The sequence below is a fragment of the Oncorhynchus masou genome, chromosome 15 (genome assembly GCF_036934945.1).
Source record: "Oncorhynchus masou masou isolate Uvic2021 chromosome 15, UVic_Omas_1.1, whole genome shotgun sequence".
In the NCBI taxonomy this organism is placed as follows: Eukaryota; Metazoa; Chordata; class Actinopteri; order Salmoniformes; family Salmonidae; genus Oncorhynchus; species Oncorhynchus masou.
The window spans coordinates 57847011-57873947 of NC_088226.1; the positions used below are offsets into that span (position 1 = coordinate 57847011).

General features: G+C 45.9%; 1 protein-coding gene across 5 annotated transcripts in view; it reads left to right on the forward strand.

Moving 5' to 3' along the window:
• Positions 1 to 26937, forward strand: part of LOC135556534 (CUGBP Elav-like family member 5) — a 381570-nt gene that overhangs the window by 295891 nt on the left and 58742 nt on the right. For all 5 annotated transcript variants that reach the window (XM_064989822.1, XM_064989824.1, XM_064989823.1 and 2 more), the window contains exons 4-5: positions 4426 to 4554; positions 7754 to 7833. In XM_064989822.1, the coding sequence (XP_064845894.1) occupies positions 4426 to 4554; positions 7754 to 7833 (209 nt within the window). The remainder of the gene's footprint in view (positions 1 to 4425; positions 4555 to 7753; positions 7834 to 26937) is intronic.

A 26937-nucleotide genomic window follows, 5' to 3' on the forward strand; every position in this document is an offset into this window, starting at 1 on the left:
GCTTTCTCCTGGAGCCTGCAGCAGTGCCAAAACCCTGAAACTCATCCAATTGCTATTCACTGGAAGTGTTCTTCTGCGTTTCACTGTCAAACCCTCAAGCAGCTACAGCCCCAGGAATGTAATCAGCCGACACACTGTAATAAGTCTTCAACACGGTAGACCTGACTGCAGAATTGCTCATGTATGCAAGATGGGAACCTTAAAACTTTCAAGGCTACAGAAAATCAAAGTAAAAAATACTGTATCTGACTGTAGCATGATTCATGTTTGCTAGTTTTATACATTTAAAAGTGATTGTAATGCGATGTCAGTGTCGTAAATAAATCCTTGGATTATAATTACGAGATTAAAAGATACTTTGCAGATAAAGCAATTTTTTATTTGATTTCAAATTTATATGAAAACACACCTATTGATAAAAATTCTCAGATGGCCCCAGGAACCTTCAGGATATAGAACCAGGCAGAACATTCACCATTCATTCTTCCATGCTTTCATTTCCAAAGGATTTATTCCAAACAAACCGCTGCTTCTCAACTCAGGCCAGATTGAACACGATGGGTGTATCTTTCAGGACAGAGTTCTTGGTAGTTAGGAGGAGCTGTTGCTGTAACAGTCACAGGCAGATTCATGTGCTGCGTCTAAATGACCTTAACATTAGTAAACTAATTTTCGATTCTATGTGATGCAAATTTCTATATTTTTCAAACAAAATGTATCTCCTACCAATTAGGCAGAGGTGTGTTCATATAGTGCGAGTATAAAGTGCTTTTAGACAGTATTCATACATGTTGACATATTCCACATTGTATTGTGTTGCAGATGTGTGGAGTACAGAGATGAGGTAGTCATAAAGAAATCATGTTAGACACTATTATTGCACATAGAGTGAGTCCATGCAACTTATTATGTGCCTTGTTAAGCAAGTGTTTGACCCTGAACTGATGTAGGCTTGCCATAACACAGGGGTTGAATACTTACTGACTCAAGACATTTCAGCTTTTCATTTTTTAAAATTCATTTGTAAAAGAAATCGACAAACATAATTCCAGTTTGACATTATGGGGTACTGTGTGTAGGCCAGTGACAAACACATCTCAAGTTAATAAATGTTTAATTCAGGCTATAACACAACAACATGTGGACAAAGTCAAGGGGTGTGAATACTTTCTGAAGGCACTATATGATCTGTGTTGGTGTTGTGTCACTGAATGAGCTGTGTTGGCGTTGTGTCACGATATGAGCTGTGTTGGTGTAGTGTCACTATATGAGCTGTGTTGGTGTAGTGTCACTATATGAGCTGTGTTGGTGTCGTGTCACTATGAGCTGTGTTGGTGTAGTGTCACTATATGAGCTGTGTTGGTGTAGTATTAGGTTGCAGTACATGGATTGCAGGTAATTCTGGTCTCAGCTGTGTTCATGGTCATGTGGACGACCAGTTCAGTTGTTAAAAACAACAGCCATAACAGTTATTTGTGGAGTGGCAGTAATCAGTAGCTGTGTTCCCTCTGTGAGAGACAGCACTAATCCACAAAGCTGCATTAACAGCCAGTCGATACTGTTAAAAAAGTCCTGAGCACTGGGACATGCATCTTACTGGACTGGCTGAGGAGATCATTTGAATAGCAACAATAGAACTCCCTCTTATTCAATGATTTAAGAACAGTATCTCAGAGGGGGTCATCATCATTGGGGCGGCAGAGTAGCCTAGTGGTTAGAGCGTTGGACTGGTAACCGAAAGGTTGCAAGTTCAAATCCCCGAGCTGACAAGGTACAAATCTGTCATTCTGCCCCTGAACAGGCAGTTAACCCACTGTTCCTAGGCCGTCATTGAAAATAAGAATTTGTTCTTATCTGACTTGCCTAGTAAAATAAAATTAAAAATAAAAATCAATCTGGGCTCCCCCTAAAGGGATGACTAATTTATATGTGTGTGCTGTTTTGGTGTTCATGTTGCGTGTGGGTGTGTTGTGTGTTGTGTGCGTACATGTGAGTTTGTAGTCTACTGTAGATCCACTAAATGATCCTCGCTGTGCGTTGTAGCTAGATGAGTATCAAGTCCCAAGGTGCCATTTTACTCCAGAGTAGCACAATAATGGCTTGAGAAATAGGTCTCTAAGATGATGTATTTTCATGCGTTGTTAGCTTGTTTTCAAAGCACACTCACTTAGGAGAGGAGCATGCTCTCTATTTCTTAGCAGGAGCTGAAGAACTTGTGTTACACTGCCCTCTAGATACAGCAGAACTGGAGACATCCGTATCCCATCACATGACTTACGCATGTCTTTCAACCTCCACATCAGGACAATCCAGTGGCATTTCTGATAGAATATAGTGAAAAGCTAACAGCACAGAATGGGACTCCAATTGGCCTTTTGGTGCCCTCTGTAACCAACCAATGTTACACACAGATCTGATCTGATATATGGGTCTATTCCTGATGCGCTCTGAGTCCCAAAAATATTATTCCATTAAGCTCTAGGTAATTTGCCATTGAGCAGTCTATCAGCGATGGGACAGTTTCAATGTCGTATTTTGAGGCGTGCCACAGGAGTTCTGTTCATGACTTGAATGGCATAGTACGGAACATATGACATTCATATAGGTCAGCTGCATACATTAATCCTGCCTTGTCACATTCCCATCATCCATAGAGGGGACGATGCTGTAGGAGTCATGTTCCTGGAAGGACGCCATGGAGGAGAGGGCAAAGGCGTATGTCTGTGTGTGTACATGCACACTTGTGGATGTGCGCGAGTCTGAAAGAGTGGGTGCAAAGAATTGAATCCCCCTCAAACCCACCCCACCTCCAAATTCATATTCCGCCCCAAACAACAAGAAGAAGCGTCTTGGCCTTTTATTTTCCAGTTCAGGGCTTTCTCTTTTGAAGATAAATGCTCTCCAATCCACCATGACAGGTGTCACATTGGATCGCTTCCATTTTGATACATACCCTCTGATCCTGCCACTAACAATAAAGAGTGTCACGAGGGTCGCTCCTCCCTTGACAGTGCCATGACACTGGTGATTATTTTAAAGGTGCATCATTGGTCATGCTGAGTCAGGGTGCTGGCCGGTGCTCTGTCTGTGGCAGGGTGGCAGCGACCGGTGCAGCTGCATGGGACTAGGCTGGCTGCTGGAGGAGGAATATGGATATCAGTAGGTCCTGCCTGAGTCAGGTCACGCCACAGCACAATAACAGACAGTCTCTCTCTCTCACGGTCTCTCACAGCCGCAGAGGTCACCCTGACATACCGCATTACCACAGACTGGGAATGATGTTGAACTCCAAAGCCCAGAGCCTGGCCCTGGATTCCTCTTCTGCTTGTGTTTGCCTTTGTTACATAGGTGCACTCAAAGTTATAGAAAATCTGTAAAGGGGAGGTTGGTAGTAGTGTTTCTGCCAGTGGGATTTAGTGAGCAAAGCATGAATCATATGAGCAGAACAACAGTAAACATAGCATGTCAGGTCAAGGTAAAGAGAAAGTCCCCCTGCATTTAACAGGACTCAATAGTACAGCGTACCATATTGAAAAGTCAGCATTATTCACCTTCTCTGTGCCGGAGAGACGTGCCATTGTTCATTGAAGAGCTCTGGAATATTATTTCTGTGGTGATACACTGAAAACACTGGATCAGCAGCAATTAAACATATAGTCTGAGGCAGAGGGAGAGAGGGAGATTGACAAATAACAAATAGCCTGTATTCAGTAAAATTGAAGGTCAGCAGTATAGGAGGCAGAAGCAGACATATCCATATAGTGGGCTGCCTGGAGCTCCTGGTGTATCTGAAGGACCATACACAGCTGTTTCATCAGCCTGCTGCTTCCTCCCATTCCCCCAAGGTAGGGGCATGGCCGCGCTCTGATAGAACCCAAGGCCTTCCCAGGGCTCAAATATGTGAGCAAACCCAATTATCGTTGAAATTAAAATGAGCAGACTTGGCACAGGAACAATACACTGTGACTCAACTCACAGAGCTAAATGGAGCAGACAAATACATTGCCCTATGTTTATATACCGGCCACTGAGCACAGTGAGCAGAGCCTACATTGGTATACAGATGTAGGTTCTTCAATAGATCACTCTTTTGCGGAGAATTTTCCTGCCTAGCAGGAAAGGCAAACTTTTAGTATTTGAGTTTTAAAAAGGCTTCTACAGTTTGTAATTTCCACTTTGAAACTTGATTTTCCCTAACGAAAAATAAATCAACCCTTACAAAAATGGCCATTAATTATAATCCACATAATATTTCACATTTCCTGTTGCTGCACGATTATTTTCCTGCTGTATCAAACTGGCTCAAATTAAGATCCTACATCGGTATAGCAAAGGCAATATGACATTATGTTTGAATCATTTAGACTGGTCGCATTGAGAGGTCAGTTTTATTTAACCCTTAATTTGCTTTTCTCTTTGTTTCAGAAGACAGGAAGCTGTTTGTGGGGATGCTGAACAAACAACAGACTGAGGAGGACGTGTACCGCCTCTTTGAGCCCTACGGAGTCATCGAGGAGTGCACCGTCCTAAGAGGTCCTGACGGAAACAGCAAAGGTAGGAAAACAATTATATACTGTACCTCAGATATTATCTAGGTCACTGTCTATTCGACAGTTAGTTTCAGCTGAGAAATCACAGATTCATAATGGGCATTATTTCTTTTAGTAGTAAAAAAACACTCAGAGTAAAGGGGTTTCTTTATAGGAGCCATCATGGCTTGTATTATGCTCAGAATGGTCTTCCAGGTTATGTAGGCCTGTAAGGGAAACATTCCCACAGATGAACAATAAGAAGGCCTAACTGATGCACTGTATTGTAGCAGGGTCGTTCCACCAATTCAGTGCCTTTTGAGTATTTCACTTCATATTAACATTCTGTCACAAAGAGCACATGTTCAACTACATGAAAAAAACATGTTTTCCCATCTCAAGAGGGTTGAATAAAAAAATAAGTGCCTATTAAGTGGCAAATTAAGTTACAGGGTTGACCGTAACAGGGTTGACGATTTCATCTTAATTCAGCCATAAATCCCCTTGCCTAGGCTGCCAATCTATGGGTAACAGGGTTGACCGTAAGAGGGTTGACCGTAAGAGGGTTGACCGTAAGAGGGTTGACGTGTTATGCTCGGCCCACTCAGTTTTACATCACAAAACACAAAAGAAAATTGCCAAAAATAGTAGAATCACCTGCTTTTACACTATGTTTTTACTATTAGATGTTCAATGTTCCTTTTTTAAATTTTTTTTATAAGGAATAGTTTCACAATAATATGACGAGAGTTAAGTTCACATAACAGGGTTGACTTTAAAATGACAGAGGGTTTACAGAGGGTGTACAGAGGGTGTACAGGGGGTTTACAGAGGGTGTACAGAGGGTGTACAGGGGGTTTACAGAGGGTGTACAGAGGGTGTACAGAGGGTTTACAGAGGGTTTACAGAGGGTTTACAGAGGGTGTACAGAGGGTGTACAGAGGGTTTACAGAGGGTGTACAGAGGGTGTACAGAGGGTGTACAGAGGGTGTACAGAGGGTGTACAGAGGGTTTACAGAGGGTGTACAGAGGGTGTACAGAGGGTGTACAGAGGGTGTACAGAGGGTTTACAGAGGGTGTACAGAGGGTTTACAGAGGGTTTACAGAGGGTTTACAGAGGGTGTACAGAGGGTGTACAGAGGGTTTACAGAGGGTTTACAGAGGGTGTTCAGAGGGTGTACAGAGGGTTTACAGAGGGCGTACAGAGGGTTTACAGAGGGCGTACAGAGGGCTTACAGAGGGTGTACAGAGGGTTTACAGAGGGTGTACAGAGGGTTTACAGAGGGTGTACAGAGGGTTTACAGAGGGTTTACAGAGGGTGTACAGAGGGTGTACAGAGGGTGTACAGAGTGTTTACAGAGGGTGTACAGAGGGTTTACAGAGGGTTTACAGAGGGTTTACAGAGGGTGTACAGAGGGTGTACAGAGGGTGTACAGAGGGTGTACAGAGGGTTTACAGAGGGTGTACAGAGGGTGTACAGAGGGTGTACAGAGGGTTTACAGAGGGTGTACAGAGGGTTTACAGAGGGTTTACAGAGGGTTTACAGAGGGTGTACAGAGGGTGTACAGAGGGCGTACAGAGGGCGTACAGAGGGCGTACAGAGGGCTTACAGAGGGCGTACAGAGGGTTTACAGAGGGTTTACAGAGGGTGTACAGAGGGTGTACAGAGGGTTTACAGAGGGTGTACAGAGGGTTTACAGAGGGTTTACAGAGGGCGTACAGAGGGCGTACAGAGGGTTTACAGAGGGTTTACAGAGGGTGTACAGAGGGTTTACAGAGGGTTTACAGAGGGGGCACGAAGGACATGTCAAAAGGCAGAATTTTGTCACTTTAGCAAGTCTTTATTCATAAAAAAAATCGCAATTCTCCATGAGGTCTATAAGGGCATCTCATTTAATATAACATTCTTTTAAAATTCAATATTGGTGAAAAATTACGACTTAAAACATCAAAGCGATGGAATAGGCACTATTTTCATTGAACGACCCAAGCCCCATGGTCTGTCAACCCAGGCAACTGGCACACAGTCTAGTAGAATCCAATACATTCTGACATGCAGTGAATAGCAGTGGGAGCCCTGCTTCTTCATGTCTCTGAAACATAGTCCCATGCCAGTGCTTATGAAAATTGTTGTGGAATGTTGTGGAGGCTGAGGTCCTGGCATTCTGACTCGACAGTCGTACAGAAGTTAAGAGGGAATGGCGGATGTCATAACAATTGCGTTGTTCTTTGCGAGACACTGGGGCAACTACATTCTTTAAAAAAATAACCCTTTGAAGTACCCTTGTTGGTTCCAGGTAGAACCTTTTTGGTTCCAATTAGAACCATTTTGGGTTCCATGAGGAACCCTTCCCACAGAGGGTTCTACATGGAACCCAAAATGGTTCTACCTGGAACCTAAAAGTGTTTTACCTAGAACCAAAAAGGGTTCTCCTATGGGGACAGCCGAATAACCCTTTTGGAAATCTTTTGTAAGGTTGTAGGGGAGGGAAGATTTAGTCCCTGCTATACTTTGTTTGGGTAATGTGAATGAACATCAGTGTCATATAAGTCAGATAATGCAATCCTTTACAAAAACAAAGATTTACAGATGTTTATGGACACCTGTCTGTCAACTAACCGTTAACTGTCAACTAAGTTACATACATATTTATTTATACAGTATATTATCAGGCTCAATTATTTTGTCCAGAGGTAGACAGGAGAAGAGTGTTTGATAAGACCACACTTAAAGATGCAGTAATTCTCTAGGTTTACCCCCCTGGGTTCCTTCGCTGCAGGTCCTGATCCAACCGGCATTAGTCCCTTCAACATGTTTAGCTTCTTTCCAGGAACTGTAGACTAATGCATAATGACGACTTAAGACAATATGTATTTCACTGGGTCTGTATTTAATATGCACAGACAGGCATGTGGTGTTAAATACCATGCTTTTCTGCTTCATCAGTGCAATCTGTACATGAGCCTGCAGCTTGAGCAGCCTGGGGAGGAGCAGCCTGCTGTGCAATGGGAGTCTCTCTGTGCCTCCCTGAAATGTTTTGACGCGCTTCTCTTCACAGTGTTTAATAAAGGCACCCTGCCTTTTATTCACTTCCTGTGTGTATGTGTGTGCGTGCGTGTTTGTGCGTGCCGGCACCCTGCCTCTCTCTCTCTGTGTGTGTGTGTGTGTGTGTGTGTGTGTGTGTGTGTGTGTGTGTGTGTGTGTGTGTGTGTGTGTGTTTCAGGCTGTGCCTTTGTAAAGTTCTCCACACACGCGGAGGCCCAGTCTGCAATCAGTGCCCTCCATGGCAGCCAGACCATGCCAGTAAGTACACCTCCTGCCTTCCTTCCACACAACATTCACGACACGAACAAACAACAACGGCAACTTTACATTAGATTCTACTGATCAACCTCCAGTTTTTCTTGACCGACACAACGTGCAACTGTCCTCATAAATATTCCAGCTTCAACAAGCAAACAGGTACATCCATAAACTTTCTGTCACGCTCATCATAATGATTGGACCAAGGTGCAGCGTGGTAGGCGTACATTATCCTTTAATAAATTAACACCGAACAAAAACAACAAACTACCAAACTAAACGTGACGCTACTGGTGTGCACACAGGCAACTATCTGTAGACAATATCCCACAAAGCACAATGAGGAAATGGCTGCCTAAATATGATCCCCAATCAGAGACTACGATAAACAGCTGTCTCTGATTGGGAACCATACTAGGCCAACATAAACCATTAATCACCTAGATGACCCACCCTAGTCACTATCACGCCACAACTATCAGAGAATAAACAGCTCTCTATGGTCAGGGCGTGAGACCTTCTTTAGAATGAAAGGGATTGTTAGTTTTTGCGAGTCTAATTATAGGAAAATGATTGAATATTCATTTTCATCTCATGGAATGATAATGGGTTGAGCTATCGGTGAAAAATGTTTTGTCATGTTTCCGTTAGACACTTTAACAAATACAGTAATCCTAGCAGTTGCTACTGTCGTGCTGCTAGGGGTGGTTATTATTTGTTTGTGGCCGGTGGTTAGGGAAGCCCCTCTAAACAATTGATGCATAGAAACAAAGGGCACTTACTGTGCACTCTAAAGCTGCATTATAGTTATTCTGCGCGCTACGTATTATTCAGTGGGCTGAAGTACACAGCCTATATACTCTCTTTGTTGGAGAAACTCCAGTCATGGAGGAGCAGGAGCCTGAACTCTCCCTCTTTCATCATTGCGGCATTAGACCACGTGGTTTTACTATTTACTGTATGGGGGCACAACACGTGGATAAAGAGAGCGCCACGCTAGCTGACTGGGTCATTCGTTTTGGTGCAAACCTTGAGGTCAATATAAGTGCAAATGACTCGGGGACGTGAGGATAGGCTGGAGATAGGTTGGAGATAATCTGGAGATAGGCTGGAGATAATCTGGAGATAGGCTGGAGATAGGTTGGAGATAATCTGGAGATAGGCTGGAGATAGGTTGGAGATAATCTGGAGATAGGCTGGAGATAGGTTGGAGATAATCTGGAGATAGGTTGGAGATAATCTGGAGATAGGTTGGAGATAATCTGGAGATAGGCTGGAGATAGGTTGGAGATAATCTGGAGATAGGTTGGAGATAGGTTGGAGATAATCTGGAGATAGGCTGGAGATAGGTTGGAGATAATCTGGAGATAGGCTGGAGATAGGTTGGAGATAATCTGGAGATAGGTTGGAGATAATCTGGAGATAGGTTGGAGATAATCTGGAGATAGGTTGGAGATAATCTGGAGATAGGCTGGAGATAATCTGGAGATAGGTTGGAGATAATCTGGAGATAGGCTGGAGATAGGTTGGAGATAATCTGGAGATAGGTTGGAGATAATCTGGAGATAGGTTGGAGATAATCTGGAGATAGGCTGGAGATAATCTGGAGATAATCTGGAGATAGGCTGGAGATAGGCTGGAGATAGGCTGGAGATAGACTCGTGTGCTCTCTGATCTGTGGTATTGGACAGCCACATTGTTTTTCCTTCTCCTCTACTGTATATCTCTGCCTCTCTCCCCTCACTCTTCTCTCTTTCCCGGCCTCCCGGGATAATAGGCAATAGACTTGTTTACTCCACCTTTCACTACATCGGCTGCTGAATGATTAATTTGTGTATGAGCAGCGGGAGGGGCGTGCGGGTTGGAGATAGGAAGAACAGAGGAAGGGATGAAGGAGAGATGGAAAAGCGAGTGAGGAGGAAAATGGACAGGATTTATCCTCTCCTGGTCGGCTAAATTGATTATAGAAATCTTCTCAGCATCTCATCTCCTGTGTCAGAGGTTTGGATGGGCGTGTGTTGGCCCCGGTCGCTTCGTCTCGCCAGGATTACACAGACAGACAGACAGACAGTGCACCATTAGGCCTTAAGCTGGGCTTGGGATACTCAGAGGACAGTCCTGAATTATCCTACCTGACTACATCTGCATGAACAGCACTGCATTGAGAATGGAACAGCATCGTTACAGGACTTCTAACAGTACATCTATACAGTGTCTTCCAGGCGGTAATCATGAACTATTCCATGCAATGAATGACCCTGTTCTCTCTATTCAAAATTCTCCACATCTAGGGTCTATTTAAATTAGGAAATGTTATAACAAATGAATACCAACTATGTCAAACACAAAATAATAGGTGTGCAGCATATACAAGCTATTCCAAAGGCAGAAGTGATCAGTCTAGGAAAAGAGATGGCTATGAATCATTTCTACCGAGAGCCTAGCTGAATGTAAACACTATAACGAACAGCAGCAGTTTCTTAACAGATAAGCAGCAGATCCCCTAAGCATTGCAGAACACGCACACAACCATGCACACACACACACACACACACACACACACACACACACACACACACACACACACACACACACACACACACACACACACACACACACACGCACACACACACACACACACACACACACACACACACACACACACACACACACATGCTTGTGCACTGACAGGTCCACACGGGCAAATGTACACACACACACACTCTCTCTCTCCTCTCTGTCACATCCTCATACAGCCATCAGCCAGGGTCAAAGGCTCACTGGCTGATCTTATTTTGCAGCTCGGAGGACTTGAGCCGAATACATTTGCGTTTTTCATGTTGGGGGGTGTAAGTGTGTGTCTATGTATATGTGTGTGAGAGGGATCTGAGTGAGTACATGTGTGTGGATATGACGTTCAGAGATTGTGTGATCGCATGTGGTCTCTTGTGAATGTGTGTGTGTGTATGGTAATGAGCGTGTGTATGTGTGTGTTACTGTTTGAGCATATGAATGTGAGAGAGAATGTGTCTATAGGTGGATGTCTCTATCCCTAAGTGTGTATCTGTGTGCATGAGTGTATGAGGCTATCCATCTATATGTATGTGTGTGTAAGTGTGTGTAAATTTATGAAAGTGTGTGTGAGTGTGTCAGAATCAGGAGTGGAATGGGGTTGTGGGAGGTGATTACAGGTCAGATGTGAGACCCTGACAGGCTCTCCCTTCCATTCCACGCACGCTTGCCCCTGCCCCGGGGCTCAGAAGACCTCACATGGCTCAAGACGTCGCACAATTAAACATTTATATGCTGGAGGTATAAAGCAACTTGCTTGGATTGCAGGAAGAAGGTGTCTGTGGGAATGTCCCGGGACAGAATAACAGGGTCAGGACCAGAGAACTCGGTTATTCTCCATTTGAGCTTAGGAAAGGATTGGTTCAACTTTAGACTGTGATGGACACACTGTGGCTATCTGACAGTGGAGGCTTCTGATTGGAGGACGGCTCATAATAATGGCCTGGACCGGAGCAAATGGAATGGCATCAAACACCTGGACACCATGTTACGATGCCACCAACCTCCTGTGCTATCTGCCAGACAGGGAGATACACTGAGAGGAGATAGTCAAAGCCCACAGCTGAGTGTGATCTCGCTTTCATTAGTTTATTCACACCATAGAATGAGAGCCAGTGTCAGGGTAATAAAATGACTAGTTTAATGTTAGTAGGTTACTTCACATGGATGAGATATCTATGTTCCTCACATTAAACAATTGCTTAATATTTATTTATCCTATTGTCACTTCCCAAGCAATTGACATTCTAATCAGAGCCTAATGGATTACACTAATTTGTTATTTTACTAACCAAGCAATAAACACACAGTGTGCCTTAATTCATTCTCAGTGGTTACTTAGTGCAGAGTAATGGGATTCAGGCTATCATAATGATCATTTAAACATGAAACAGAACAATAGAAAGTTTAATAATGTACTCACTAAACTACTTCCTGTCAATAGCGGCTGTGTATTCCTGTTTGAGACAGTTGAGTAGGAACTAGGAACCTTTGTTCTGGTTACTAAGCCATCGTGTGACTAAACCAAAGAGACAGGGACACCGCTACAAGACTCGCCATGTGACACTTGAGTCCGTTACAGGTTGCAGCTGCTTATGTAAGATGACGACATGCACAGGATAATTCAACCTTATTACCTTAATCTGAAGTTTTGCACAGAGACGGAGGTGTAACGTTAAAGCAACTTTGCAGATTTATGTGGATCATTCACACGAGGGGTGTGCTGTGTGTGCAGCTTGGAAAGGAACCAATTGGGCCCTGGCTGCAAAGGGAGCACTCATAAAGACAGATGACTTTTCATTGAATTTCAGTCCTTTTTCTCCTCTTTTCTTGTCTAAGAACAGCTGCCTGTGTTATTCCCACAGTTTTACTCCTTTTCCCCAACCTGCTCTAGATGCTCTGAGCCGGTGGGGGTTCAGCCTCACACTTGGAAGCTTAAAATTTAATGAGACTTTTACTTCATAGTTTATCCATCTCACTGCTTTGTACTGTGGCGAGAGAGAGATTCTGCACCGTGATATCTTGACAGGCCCAATGAAAAAGTTTGGGTAGATAAACAAACATGGGAATGGACATGGAAGTAACAGGCCACTCTAACATGACATCTAAAGAGAAGGGCTTTTGTGATGACTGAAATAAAGACCTCTCCACAGAGAGGAGAGAGAGCGGGTTGGCGAAGCATCACCAGGACATGTTTAACCTCTTCACCTTTCGTATTAGAGGCTGAGAGTGTGGCGCAGTGGCACGGTGGCTGCTAATAAATCCACTGTAAGTCTCCCAGGGACTCTGAAGCTCCTGGAGTTCATGTAGCAGTCTAAAGGTGCCGAAGCTCTGCCGGAGCTATGGGTTCACACAGAATCCACCCTGATCAATACAACATATCTGGGAGAGCCAACAGCAGGGCAGAGACACAGACTGATAGGATAGAAGAGTACAGAAAAGGAGACAGACTAGGATCTGCATTGGCATTGCACTCACACACTCAATCCACAATTAACCACACTTCCATAAGTGAGCACACTCCAGACCGCAGGACAGGACAGGAAGAAGGCTGGGGCTGAAGCATCCTCCCTCTGCCTAGCTCTCAGACAACTTAATACTGTCAGATTATATATTCCAACCCTCCCCAAGAACCTAGGAGCCTCCTCAGCAGGAGAAGAAGCAAACCAGCTCGGCCTTTTAATAGCTTTTTTAGTGCTGTGGAGTAAAATCTTCACTGTTTGCCACTGCTGCAAATTCCTGTATTCCAGTCCTGCATCCCTGCTCCCAGACTCGCTTATAGTTATACCCCATAATAATGTTAATGGGACAGATAGTAAAACCGGGACAGACACAAAACAAGGCCCTTCTACCGGTATGACTGGGATGTGTAACCTTGTACTGACTCTCACGACAGAGTATGGACTGTGGGTCTGGAGAGGAGATGAGATGAGGGGGAGGATGAGTGTGTGTGCTCTATTACAGTGTTGTTTTACCCTCACCCTACTATCTAGGAGTGCATGCTCTTCATTGTTTAGTCATACAGTGCACTTAATGAGCAGGGGCCTAATGTGGTGCCGGTGGCGAGGAGAGGAGAGGCAGGCAGCTTTGTGAGGCTGTGCACTTATGGCTAGCCAGCCGTCAGGGGAGAGGGGATGCTGAAAGAGACAGGGCTGAATGTAGAGAGAGAGGGGGAAGAGAAGAAAAACATCTATATTCATCTTCCACTCCACTGACGATCTGTTAGCATCTCTGGCAACCTGCAAATCTCACCTGCATAAGCAGAGCCCAGCCAAGAGCCAGATTGTTGGGCATGAAAATTAAATGTGATTGACACATTATCAACCCCCTCAATAGTGAATTCAGAGAGAGAGAGAGAGAATTTTTTTAAATACCTTTATTGGCCCAATATTTACATCATTAAAAGCACAAACATTACTTCATTTTTCCTAGAAAGTTAGAACCAAGCCTCCTTCCCTGTCCACTGTACATAGAACCCCCATGACACTCCACACCCCTACAAAGTTCCTCAGACGGTTCATCAACCCCCTATCAAATGAAATCAGACTTTATTTGCCACATGAGCCGAATACAACAAGTGTAGACTTTACCGTGAAATGCTTACTAACAAGCCCTTAACCAACAGTGCAGTTCAAGAAGAAGAACATATTTAAGAAGAAGAAGAAGAAGAATAACGAGGCTATTGTCGTGTCTTTGGCTATGCCGGATTAAGTGTTAAGACATGCTATTATATAAAATCATTTCTCTGTAATTAATATTACCTGATTAAGCTAATCAGGTAGATAATTAACTGGAAAGTCGGGGCACCACGAAATAATGTTTATAGAGCTATTATCTTCCGAATAAGCTTTTAAAGACCTGGTTATCTTTTACCTCAATAGCAGTCAATATTTAATCGTCGCCTGATTCAGTCTCATCTGAAAGTTGTAAATTCTTGGTTATCTTCATGAACCCTGGCTAACAAGTTTAATCAGCAATACAAAACTGGGTTTAATTATTTATTTACTAAATACCTAACTAATCACACAGAATTACATACACAGAATGAATCATACATTGATTACAAATGATGTCATAAAGGAAAACGACCCTAGCGGACAGAACAGATATAAGGGCTGGTTACACAAAGAGAGGGGGTTGGGTTTGAAAGAGTGGGAAGACTGAGGAACAAAGGGAGAAGCTATGCTATCGTAAATACTGTATCTTATGCAGTCTAAATTACCGGCCATTTGAAAAAGGAGAATGCAATAAATATTTACTCTGAGCTGTGCTTCGGTAGATGGGAGGCTGGGTGGTCCAGCATGGATCTCTGGTCCTCTGAAGAATATCTGATGGTAGAACGGATACTTGCCAGTACCGTCGTCATGTGGTAGAACAAATACTCTGTCCGTCCTCTCCTAGCCCACGTCTACAGTTGCTGCGCTAATGCGACGGCTAGGAGGTATCACTTCTTTAGTGAATAAGAGTTCATTAAAAGTTCATACCAAGTTGCCATACTTTAAGCTCATGCTATAGTCTGGCTGGTATATTCGAAATTCATCCTTCCGGGGTGTAGGTAGGCACCTTCACATTGAAATTTGATGCTAATTTTGTTAGGTTCTCTAAGGTTGGCTTAGTTCTGTAGGTGGTCTTTGTCCTTTCAATGTGGTGACCTCAAGTCCACACGTCCTTGGAACAGCTTATTATCTGAGCCATTTTAACGTAGGACTGTCACCCTAACATCCTTGGTACAGAAAGTTACATTTTCGTCAAGGGGTTTATATAGTGTTGAAAGAAGGGCGTGTTTCGTAGTTTACAACTCATGTCTGTTCACTTGGGCGGGGCCTCTGAGTGAGCAGACTGGTGTTCTTCTGACAAACCGTTCTCTCATTAAGAAGCTAAAACATTACATTTAATCTTTTCACAAATAGTTTCATATTTAAATATTTAAATTGCACAACAATTCCATGTGAATCTGATAACAAGAATGTTTAGATTTTCCAAGATACAGTTTATGTCGTCCTATCATCAGTAATAATGTCTCAGACGCCAACTGATCTGACATCATATTAATTTAGTACCAACTGGCTGGATGACCGAAATATGGTTCCGTTCCCATCTTTTGATGTCACCGGACTCTCTCTCAATGTTAACAAAGGGATTTTCAATAGTCACATCGGTAGAGTAGAGAAAGGAAAAAGGGGACAGGTATTTATTGGGGTCATAATCTTCCCCCACTCAGGCCAACGTCATGACACTATACAGGGGACACCGGTACAGGCTAGTTGAGATAATCTGTACTTGTAGGTGGGGGGCGGGGGGGGGGGGGTCAATGTAAATTGTGCCAATTTTTTTGAATTGTTTAATGCAGTCTTATGGCTTGGGGTAGAAGCTGTTGAGGAGCCTTTTGGTCCTTGACTTGACGCTCCTGTACCGCTTGCCATGCGGCAGCAGAGAGGGTGACTGGAGTCTCTGACAATTTTATGGGCTTTCCTATACAGTGCCTTCGGAAAGTATTCAGACCATTTGACTTTTTCCACATTTTGTTACTTTACAGCCTTATTCTAAAATTGATTCAATTGTTTTTCTACACATAATACCTCATAATGACAAAGCAAAAACAGGTTTTAACACATGCAAAATTTACAAATCAAATCTGAAATATGACATTTACATAAGTATTCAGACCCTTTACTCAGTACTTTGTTGAAGCACCTTTGGCAGCAATTACAGCATTGAGTCTTCTTGGGTATGAATCCACAAGCTCGGCACATCTGTATTTGGGGAGTTTCTGCCATTCTTCTCTGCAGATCCTCTCAAGCTCTGCCAGGTTGGATGGGGAGCGTTGCTGCACAGCTATTTTCAGGTCTCTCCAGAGATGTTTGATCGGGTTCAAGTCCGAGCTCTTGCTGCGCCACTCAGAACATTCATGGAATGTCCCGAAGCCACTCCTGCATTGTCTTGGCTGTGTGCTTAGGGTCGTTGTTCTATTGGAAGGTGAACTTTCGCCCCCGTCTGAGGTCCTGAGCACTCTGGAGCAGGTTTTCATCAAGGATCTCTGGAAAAAGTCAAGGGGTTTGAATGCTTTCCGAAGGCATTGTATGTCCACTGTGAGCCAAGCCTGCATCTTCCTCAGCAGCACATCTCACATCTCACACCCCGCCCCCTGCATTTCATGGTCTTCCACACCGTCATTTTTGCCTGCCCCAACAGGTAGTTTACTAGGCGGTCCCTTCACCTGTTGGCTATGCTATACCAAGGCCCTCCAACAAATAGATCCAGAGTCATCCCCAACCATACGCAGAGAGAGAGAAACCTCCCCACCTCCCAAATGTGTAGCAGGCAGCCAGGGAGTTAGCTGTAGCCCCATTGTGGCTTACCACACAACCCCCCTACAACATCCCACAACCCCCCAGCCCCTAATAGCACAAACACAGCCCCTAGCTATCTCCCCAGCCCTGGCCCCGGCCTCACCAACACTCGCTGCTATTATTGACTATCTCACATCAATTTCAGGGAGCCTCTTATCTCGCCCGACGCACAACCTTTCTACACTGTCAGATCAGAGTAATATTTTGGCCTTTTATAGGGATCGATTGGGCAGTTTGGAGGGGGAGGCAAGGCGGAGCGCAACAAAGGTCAAATGTAGTGCAAAATCATTTGAAGATTCTTAATGAATGGTGTGTGGCAGATGCACCTGCTGGTTTCATTATGGCAGCGCAGCAAATAGAAAGAGGGAGAGAGAGCGAGAGAGAGAGAAGGGGGGAGTGCTGGATCAGAATGAGAGAGTTGGATAGAGAGGGCGAGAGAGAGAGAGAGAGAGAGAGAGAGAGAGATTGACCAAAATAATGGTGTTCCAAAAAAGGTCCAGTCACCAGGACCACAAATACAAATTCCATCTCGACACTGTTGCCCTAGAGCACACAAAGAACTATACATACCTTGGCCTAAACATCAGCGCCACAGGTAACTTTCACAAAGCTGTGAACGATCTGAGAGACAAGGCAAGAAGGGCATTCTATGCCATCAAAAGGAACATAAATTTCAACATACCAATTAGGATTTGGCTAAAAATACTTGAATCAGTCATAGAGCCCATTGCCCTTTATGGTTGTGAGGTCTGGGGTCCGCTCACCAACCAAGACTTCACAAAATGGGACAAACACCAAATTGAGACTCTGCACGCAGAATTCTGCAAAAATATCCTCGGTGTACAACGTAGAACACCAAATAATGCATGCAGAGCAGAATTAGGCCGATACCCACTAATTATCAAAATCCAGAAAAGAGCTGTTAAATTCTATAACCACCTAAAAGGAAGCGATTCCCAAACCTTCCACAACAAAGCCATCATCTACAGAGAGATGAACCTGGAGAAGAATCCCCTAAGCAAGCTGGTCCTGGGGCTCTGTTCACAAACACACCCTACAGAGCCCCATGACAGCAGCACAATTAGACCCAACCAAATCATGAGAAAACAAAAAGATAATTACTTGACACATTGGAAAGAATTAACAAAAAAACAGAGCAAACTAGAACGCTATTTGGCCCTACACAGAGAGTACACAGCGGCAGAATACCTGACCACTGTGACTGACCCAAAATTAAGGAAAGCTTTGACTATGTACAGACTCAGCGAGCATAGCCTTGCTATTGAGAAAGGCCGTCGTAGGCAGACATGGCTCTCAAGAGAAGACAGGCTATGTGCTCACTGCCCACAAAATGAGGTGGAAACTGAGCTGCACTTCCTAACCTCCTGCCCAATGTATGACCATATTAGAGAGACATATTTCCCTCAGATTACACAGATCCACAAAGAATTCGAAAACAAATCCAATTTTGAAAAACTCCCATATCTACTGGGTGAAATTCCACAGTGTGCCATCAGAGCAGCAAGATTTGTGACCTGTTGCCACGAGAAAAGGGCAACCAGTGAAGAACAAACACCATTGTAAATACAACCCATATCTATGCTTATTTATTTTATCTTGTGTCCTTTACCATTTGTACATTGTAAAAACACTGTGTATATATATATATATATAATATGACATTTGTAATGTCTTTATTGTTTTGAAACTTCTGTATGTGTGATGTCTACTGTTAATTTTTATTGTTTACCTTACTTGCTTTGGCAATGTTAACACGTTTCCCATGCCAATAAAGCCCCTTGAATTGAATTGAATTGAGAGAGAGAGAGAGAGTGAGAGAGAGAGAAGGGGGAAAGTGCTGGATCAGAATGAGACAGTTGGACAGAGAGAGAGAGAGAGGGGGGAAGTGCTGGATCAGAATGAGAGAGTTGGAAAGAGAGAAAGAAGGGGAGGAAGTGCTGGATTGGAATGAGAGAGTTGGAAAGAGAGAGTGAGAGAAGGGGGAAGTGCTGGATCAGAATGAGAGAGTTGGAAAGAGAGAGATAGAGAATGGGGGAAGTGCTGGATCAGAATGAGAGAGTTGGGAGAGAGTGAGAGAATGGGGTAAGTGCTGGATCAGAATGAGAGAGTTGGAGAGAGAGAGAGAGAGAGAGAGAGAGACGGGGGGAGTGCTGGATCAGAATGAGAGAGTTGGAAAGAAAGAAAGAAAGAAGGGGAGGAAATACTGGATCGGAATGAGAGAGTTGGAAAGAGAGAGAGGGAGAGAGAAGGGGAGGAAGTGCTGGATCAGAATGAGAGAGTTGGAAAGAGAGAAAGAAGGGGAGGAAGTGCTGGATTGGAATGAGAGAGTTGGAAAGAGAGAGTGAGAGAAGGGGGATGTGCTGGATCAGAATGAGAGAGTTGGAAAGAGAGAGAGGGAGAGAGAATGGGAGGAAGTGCTGGATCAGAATGAGAGAGTTGGAAAGAGAGAGTGAGAGAAGGGGGAAGTGCTGGATCAGAATGAGAGAGTTGGAAAGAGAGAGATAGAGAATGGGGGAAGTGCTGGATCAGAATGAGAGAGTTGGAGAGAGAGAGAGAGAAGGGGGGAGTGCTGGATCAGAATGAGAGAGTTGGAAAGAAAGAAAGAAGGGGAGGAAATACTGGATCGGAATGAGAGAGTTGGAAAGAGAGAGATGGAGAGAGAAGGGGAGGAAGTGCTGGATCAGAATGAGAGAGTTGGGGAGAGAGTGAGAGAAGGGGGAAGTGCTGGATCAGAATGAGAGAGTTGGGGAGAGAGTGAGGGAGAGAGAAGGGGAGGAAGTGCTGGATCAGAATGAGAGAGTTGGAAAGAGAGAGTGAGAGAAAGGGGGGAGGGCTGGATCAGAATGAGAGAGTTGGGGAGAGAGTGAGAGAATGGGGGAAGTGCTGGATCAGAATGAGAGAGTTGGGGAGAGAGTGAGATAATTGGGGAATTGCTGGATCAAAATGAGAGAGTTGGAGAGAGCGAGAGAGAATGGGGGGAAGTGCTGGATCAGAATGAGAGAGTTGGAAAGAGAGAGAGGGAAAAGGGGGAAGTGCTGGATCAGAATGAGAGAGTTGGGAAGAGAGTGAGGCAGAGAGAATGGGGGGAAGTGCTGGATCAGAATGAGAGAGTTGGAAAGAGAGAGTGAGAGAAGGGGGAAGTGCTGGATCAGAATGAGAGAGTTGGGAGATAGTGAGAGAATGGGGTAAGTGCTGGATCAGAATGAGGGAGTTGGATAGAAAGAGTGAGAGAAGGGGTGTAAGTGCTGGATCAGAATGAGAGAGTTGGGGAGAGAGTGAGATAATGGGGGAAGTGCTGGATCAAAATGAGAGAGTTGGAGAGAGCGAGTGAGAGACGGGGGATAAGTGCTGGATCAGAATGAGAGAGTTGGAAAGAGAGAGTGAGAGAATGGGGGAAGTGCTGGATCAGAATGAGAGAGTTGGATAGAGAGAGTGAGAGAAGGGTGATAAGTGCTGGATCAGAATGAGAGAGTTGGGGAGAGAGTGAGAGAATGGGGGAAGTGCTGGTTTAAAATGAGAGAGTTGGGGAGAGAGTGAGATAATGGGGGAAGTGCTGGATCAAAATGAGAGAGCGAGAGAGAAGGGGGGAAGTGCTGGATCAGAATGAGAGAGTTGGGGAGAGAGCGAAAGAAGGGGGGAAGTGCTGGATCAGAATGAGAGAGTTAGAAAGAGAGAGTGAGAGAATGGGGGAAGTGCTGGATCAGAATGAGAGAGTTGGGGAGAGAGCGAAAGAATGGGAGGAAGTGCTGGATCAGAATGAAAGAGTTAGAAAGAGAGAGTGAGAGAATGGGGGAAGTGCTGGATCAGAATGAGAGAGTTGGGGAGAGCGAGAGAGAAGGGGGGAAGTGCTGGATCAGAATGAGAGAGTTGGAAAGAGAGAGAGGGAAAAGGGGGAAGTGCTGGATCAGAATGAGAGAATTGGGGAGAAAGTTAGATAATGGGGGAAGTGCTGGATCAAAATGAGAGAGTTGGAGAGAGCAAGAGAGAAGGGGGGGGAAGTGCTGGATCAGAATGAGAGAGTTGTAAAGAGAGAGAGGGATGAGAGAAGGGGGGAAGTGCTGGATCAGTATGAGAGAGTTGGGGAGAGAGTGAGATAATTGGGGAAGTGCTGGATCAAAATGAGAGAGTTGGAAAGAGCGAGAGAGAAGGGGTGGAAGTGCTGGATCAGAATGAGAGAGTTGGAAAGAGAGAGAGGGAAAAGGGGGAAGTGCTGGATCAGAATGAGGGAGTTGGAGATAGAGAGAGAGAGAGAGAGAGAGAGAGAGAGAGAGAGAGAGAGAGAGAGAGAGAGAGAGAGAAAACACTTAGAAGAGCACCTTCACCAAGGTCAATATGTGCCTACTTGTGCCGATGCCAATATTAGCCGCTCCAATCTCAAATAATCATTTGTCCCTAGTTCGGGAACCTTACTCTTAATCAAGAGGCTGGATCAAGTTTAAACCACACACTCTTAGAAAAAATGGCTTCAAAAAGGGTTCTTTGGCTGTCCCCATTTTTATTTATTTTTTTCCACCTTTATTTAACCAGGTAGGCTAGTTGAGAACAAGTTCTCATTTGCAACTGCGACCTGGCCAAGATAAAGCATAGCAGTGTGAACAGACAACACAGAGTTACACATGGAGTAAACAATTAACAAGTCAATAACACAGTAGAAAAAAAGGTGAGTCTATATACATTGTGTGCAAAAGGGATGAGGAGGTAGGCGAATAATTACAATTTTGCAGATTAACACTGGAGTGATAAATGATCAGATGGTCATGTACAGGTAGAGATACTGGTGTGCAAAAGAGCAGAAAAGTAAATAAATAAAAACAGTATGGGGATGAGGTAGGTGAAAAAGGGTGGGCTATTTACCAATAGACTATGTACAGCTGCAGCGATCGGTTAGCTGCTCAGATAGCACATGTTTGAAGTTGGTGAGGGAGATAAAAGTCTCCAACTTCAGGGATTTTTGCAATTCGTTCCAGTCACAGGCAGCAGAGTACTGGAACGAAAGGCGGCCAAATGAGGTGTTGGCTTTAGGGATGATCAGTGAGATACACCTGCTGGAGCGCGTGCTACGGATGGGTGTTGCCATCGTGACCAGTGAGCTGAGATAAGGCGGAGCTTTACCTAGCATGGACTTGTAGATGACCTGGAGCCAGTGGGTCTGGCGACGAATATGTAGCGAGGGCCAGCCGACTAGAGCATACAAGTCGCAGTGGTGGGTGGTATAAGGTGCTTTAGTAACAAAATGGATGGCACTGTGATAAACTGCATCCAGTTTGCTGAGTAGAGTGTTGGAAGCAATTTTGTAGATGACATCGCCCAAAGTCGAGGATCGGTAGGATAGTCAGTTTTACTAGGGTAAGTTTGACGGCGTGAGTGAAGGAGGCTTTGTTGCGGAATAGAAAGCCGACTCTTGATTTGATTTTCGATTGGAGATGTTTGATATGAGTCTCGAAGGAGAGTTTACAGTCTAGCCAGACACCTAGGTACTTATAGATGTCCACATATTCAAGGTCGGAACCATCCAAAAGCATGCATTTGGTTTTACTAGCGTTTAAGAGCAGTTGGAGGCCACGGATGTTATGTACTTGAGTGAAGACCCAAAAGCGGTTTTAACAGAAAACAGAGTTCTTTAATGAAAAAACAGGAATGGCATAAATCCTCTTCCAACGTAGTCAATGGAACAAAAAGAACGTTAGTATAATGCAGGATGCACCTGCCAGGCAGACTCCGACAGGATAGGACAAGGTGGAAGCAAACGCGACGACAGCTTGCTTCTGGCATCAAAAACACAAACAAGAATCAGACACTGAAAGTAGCAGGAACAGAGAGAGAAATAGAGACCTAATCAGAGGGGGAAGAGAGAACAGGTGTGAAAGAGTGAATGAGCTAGTTAGGGGAGATGTAGAACAGCTGAAGAATGAGAGACAGAGAAGGTAACCTAAAAAGACCAGCAGAGAGAGACAGAGTGAAGAGAAGACAGGAACAGACATAACAAGACATGACAGTACCCCCACTCACCGAGCGCCTCCTGGCGCACTCGAGGAGGAAACCTGGCGGCAACGGAGGAAATCATCGATCAGCGAACGGTCCAGCACGTCCCGAGAGGGAACCCAACTCCTCTCCTCAGGACCGTACCCCTCCCAATCCACTAGGTACTGATGACCACGGCCCCGAGGGCGCATGTCCAAAATCTTACGAACCCTGTAGATGGGTGCGCCCTCGACAAGGATGGGGGGGGGACGAGCGGGGGCGCGAAGAACGGGCTTAACACAGGAGACATGGAAGACCGGGTGAACGCGACGAAGATAGCGCGGGAGAAGAAGTCGCACTGCGACAGGATTAATGACCTGAGAAATACGGAACGGACCAATGAACCGCGGGGCCAACTTGCGAGAAGCTGTCTTAAGGGGAAGGTTCTGAGTGGAGAGCCATACTCTCTGACCGCAACAATATCTAGGACTCTTGGTCCTACGCTTATTAGCGGCCCTCACAGTCTGCGCCCTATTACGGCAAAGTGCCGACCTGACCCCCTTCCAGGTGCGCTCGCAACGCTGGACAAAAGCCTGAGCGGAGGGGACGCAGGACTCGGCGAGCTGAGATGAGAACAGCGGAGGCTGGTACCCGAGGCTACACTGAAAAGGGGATAGACCGGTAGCAGACGAGGGAAGCGAGTTGTGGGCGTACTCTGCCCAGGGGAGCTGTTCTGACCAAGACGCAGGGTTACGAAAAGAAAGACTGCGTAAAATGCGACCAACAGTCTGATTGGCCCGTTCGGCTTGACCGTTAGACTGGGGATGAAAGCCGGACGAGAGACTGACGGAAGCCCCAATCAAACGGCAAAACTCCCTCCAAAATTGAGACGTGAACTGCGGGCCTCTGTCGGAAACGACGTCAGACGGAAGGCCATGAATTCGGAAAACATTCTCGATAATGATCTGAGCCGTCTCCTTAGCAGAAGGGAGCTTATCGAGAGGAATGAAATGAGCCACCTTAGAGAATCTATCGACAACCGTAAGAATAACTGTCTTCCCCGCTGATGAAGGCAGTCCGGTGATAAAATCTAAAGCGATGTGAGACCACGGTCGAGAGGGAATGGGAAGCGGTCTGAGACGGCCGGCAGGAGGAGAGTTCCCAGATTTAGTCTGCGCGCAGACCGAACAAGCGGCGACAAATCGACGCGCGTCACGTTCCCGAGTGGGCCACCAGAAACGCTGGCGAATGGAAGCGAGCGTACCCCGAACGCCGGGGTGGCCGGCTAACTTGGCAGAGTGGGCCCACTGAAGAACGGCCGGACGGTAGGAACGGGAACGAACAGAAGGTTCCTAGGACAAGCTCACGGCGACGGAGTGTGAGCGAGTGCTTGCTTTACCTGCCTCTCAATTCCCCAGACAGTCAACCCGACAACACGCCCGTCAGGGAGAATCCCCTCGGGGTCGGTGGAGACCTCAGAAGAACTGAAGAGACGAGATAAAGCATCAGGCTTGGTGTTTTTTGAGCCCGGACGATAAGAAATAACAAACTCGAAACGAGCGAAAAACAGAGCCCAACGAGCCTGACGCGCATTAAGTCGTTTGGCTGAACGGATGTACTCAAGGTTCCTATGGTCAGTCCAAACGACAAAAGGAACGGTCGCCCCCTCCAACCACTGTCGCCATTCGCCTAGGGCTAAGCGGATGGCGAGCAGTTCGCGATTACCAACATCATAGTTACGTTCTGACGGCGATAAGCGATGAGAGAAAAACGCGCAAGGATGGACCTTGCCGTCAGAGAGAGAGCGCTGAGAAAGAATGGCTCCCACGCCCACCTCTGACGCGTCAACCTCAACAACAAACTGTCTAGAGATGTCAGGTGTAACAAGAATAGGAGCGGATGTAAAACGATTCTTAAGAAGATCAAAAGCTCCTGGGCGGAAACGGACCACTTAAAGCACGTCTTAACAGAAGTAAGGGCTGTGAGGGGAGCTGCCACCTGACCGAAATTACGGATGAAACGACGATAGAAATTAGCGAAGCCCAGAAAGCGCTGCAGCTCGACGCGTGACTTAGGAACGGGCCAATCAATGACAGCCTGGACCTTAGCGGGATCCATCTTAATGCCCTCAGCGGAAATAACGGAACCGAGAAAGGGACAGAGGCGGCATGAAAAATGCACTTCTCAGCCTTCACATAAAGACAGTTCTCCAAAAGGCGCTGGAGGACGCGTCGCACGTGCTGAACATGAATCGAGAGAGACGGTGAAAAATCAGGATATCGTCCATGTAAACGAAAACAAAAATGTTCAGCATGTCTCTCAGGACGTCGTTAACTAGTGCCTGAAAGACAGCTGGAGCGTTAACGAGGCCGAAAGGAAGAACCCGGTATTCAAAGTGCCCTAACGGAGTGTTAAACGCCGTCTTCCACTCGTCCCCCTCCCTGATGCGCACGAGATGGTAGGCGTTACGAAGGTCCAATTTGGTGAAAAACCTGGCTCCCTGCAGGATCTCGAAGGCTGAAGACATAAGAGGAAGCGGATAACGATTCTTAACTGTTATGTCATTCAGCCCTCGATAATCCACGCATGGGCGCAGGGACCCGTCCTTCTTCTGAACAAAAAAAAACCCCGCTCCGGCGGGAGAGGAGGAGGAGACTATGGTACCGGCGTCGAGCGAAACCGACATATAATCCTCGAGAGCCTTACGTTCGGGAGCCGACAGAGAGTATAATCTACCCCGGGGGAGTAGTTCCCGGAAGGAGATCAATACTACAGTCATACGACCGGTGTGGAGGGAGAGAAGTGGCCTTGGAACGACTGAACACCGTGCGCAGATCGTGATACTCCTCCGGCACCCCTGTCAAATCGCCAGGCTCCTCCTGTGAAGAAGAGACAGAGGAAACAGGAGGGATAGCAGACATTAAACAGGTCACATGACAAGAAACATTCCAGGATAGGATAGTATTACTAGACCAATTAATAGAAGGGTTATGGCGCACTAGCCAGGGATGACCCAAAACAACAGGTGTAAAAGGTGAACGAAAAATTAAAAAAAGAAATGGTTTCGCTATGATTACCAGAGACAGTGAGGGTTAAAGGCAGCGTCTCACGCTGAATCTTGGGGAGAGAACTACCATCTAAAGCGAACAAGGCCGTGGGCTCCCTAACTGTCTGAGAGGAATGTCATGTTCCCGAGCCCAGGTCTCGTCCATAAAACAGCCCTCCGCCCCAGAGTCTATCAAGGCACTGCAGGAAGCAGATGAACCGGGCCAGCGGAGATGGACCGGAAAAGTAGTGCGTGATCCAGAAGGAGAGGCCTGAGTAGTTGCGCTCACCAGTAGCCCTCCTCTTACTGATGAGCTCTGGCTTTTACTGGACATGAGGTGACAAAATGACCAGCGGAGCCGCAGTAGAGACAGAGGCGATTGGTGATTCTCCGTTCCTTCTCCTTGGCCGAGATGCGGATACCCCCAGCTGCATAGGCTCAGCATCCGAGCCGGCGGAGGAGGGTGGCAGTGATGCGGCAGGTGGCAGTGATGTGGAGAGGGGAGCAACGGAGAACGCGAGCTCCTTTCCACGAGCTCGGCGACGAAGATCAAACCGTCGCTCTATGCGAATAGCGAGAGCTATTAAGGAGTCCAGACTGGAAGGAACCTCCCGGGAGAGGATCTCGTCCTTAACCTCGACGAGGAGACCCTCCAGAAAACGAGCGAGCAAAGCCGGCTCGTTCCAGTCACTTGAGGCAGCGAGAGTGCGAAACTCAATAGAATAATCCGTTATGGATCGATTCCCCTGACATAGGGAAGACAGGGCCCTGGAAGCCTCCTCCCCAAAAACAGAACGGTCAAAAACCCGTATCATCTCCTCCTTAAAGTCTTGATACTGGTTAATACACTCAGCCCTCGCCTCCCAGACTGCCGTGCCCCACTCACGCGCCCGTCCGGTAAGGAGAGAAATGACGTAGGCGATGCGGGCTGCGCTCCTGGAGTAAGTGTTGGGCTGGAGAGAGAACACCACATCACACTGAGTGAGGAATGAGCGGCACTCAGTGGGCTCCCCAGAGTAACACGGCGGGTTGTTGATCCTGGGCTCCGGAGACTCGGAAACCCTGGAAGTGGGCGGTGGATCGAGGTGGAGTTGGTGAACCTGTCTTGTGAGGTCGGAGACTTGGACGGCCAGGGTCTCAACGGCATGTCGAGCA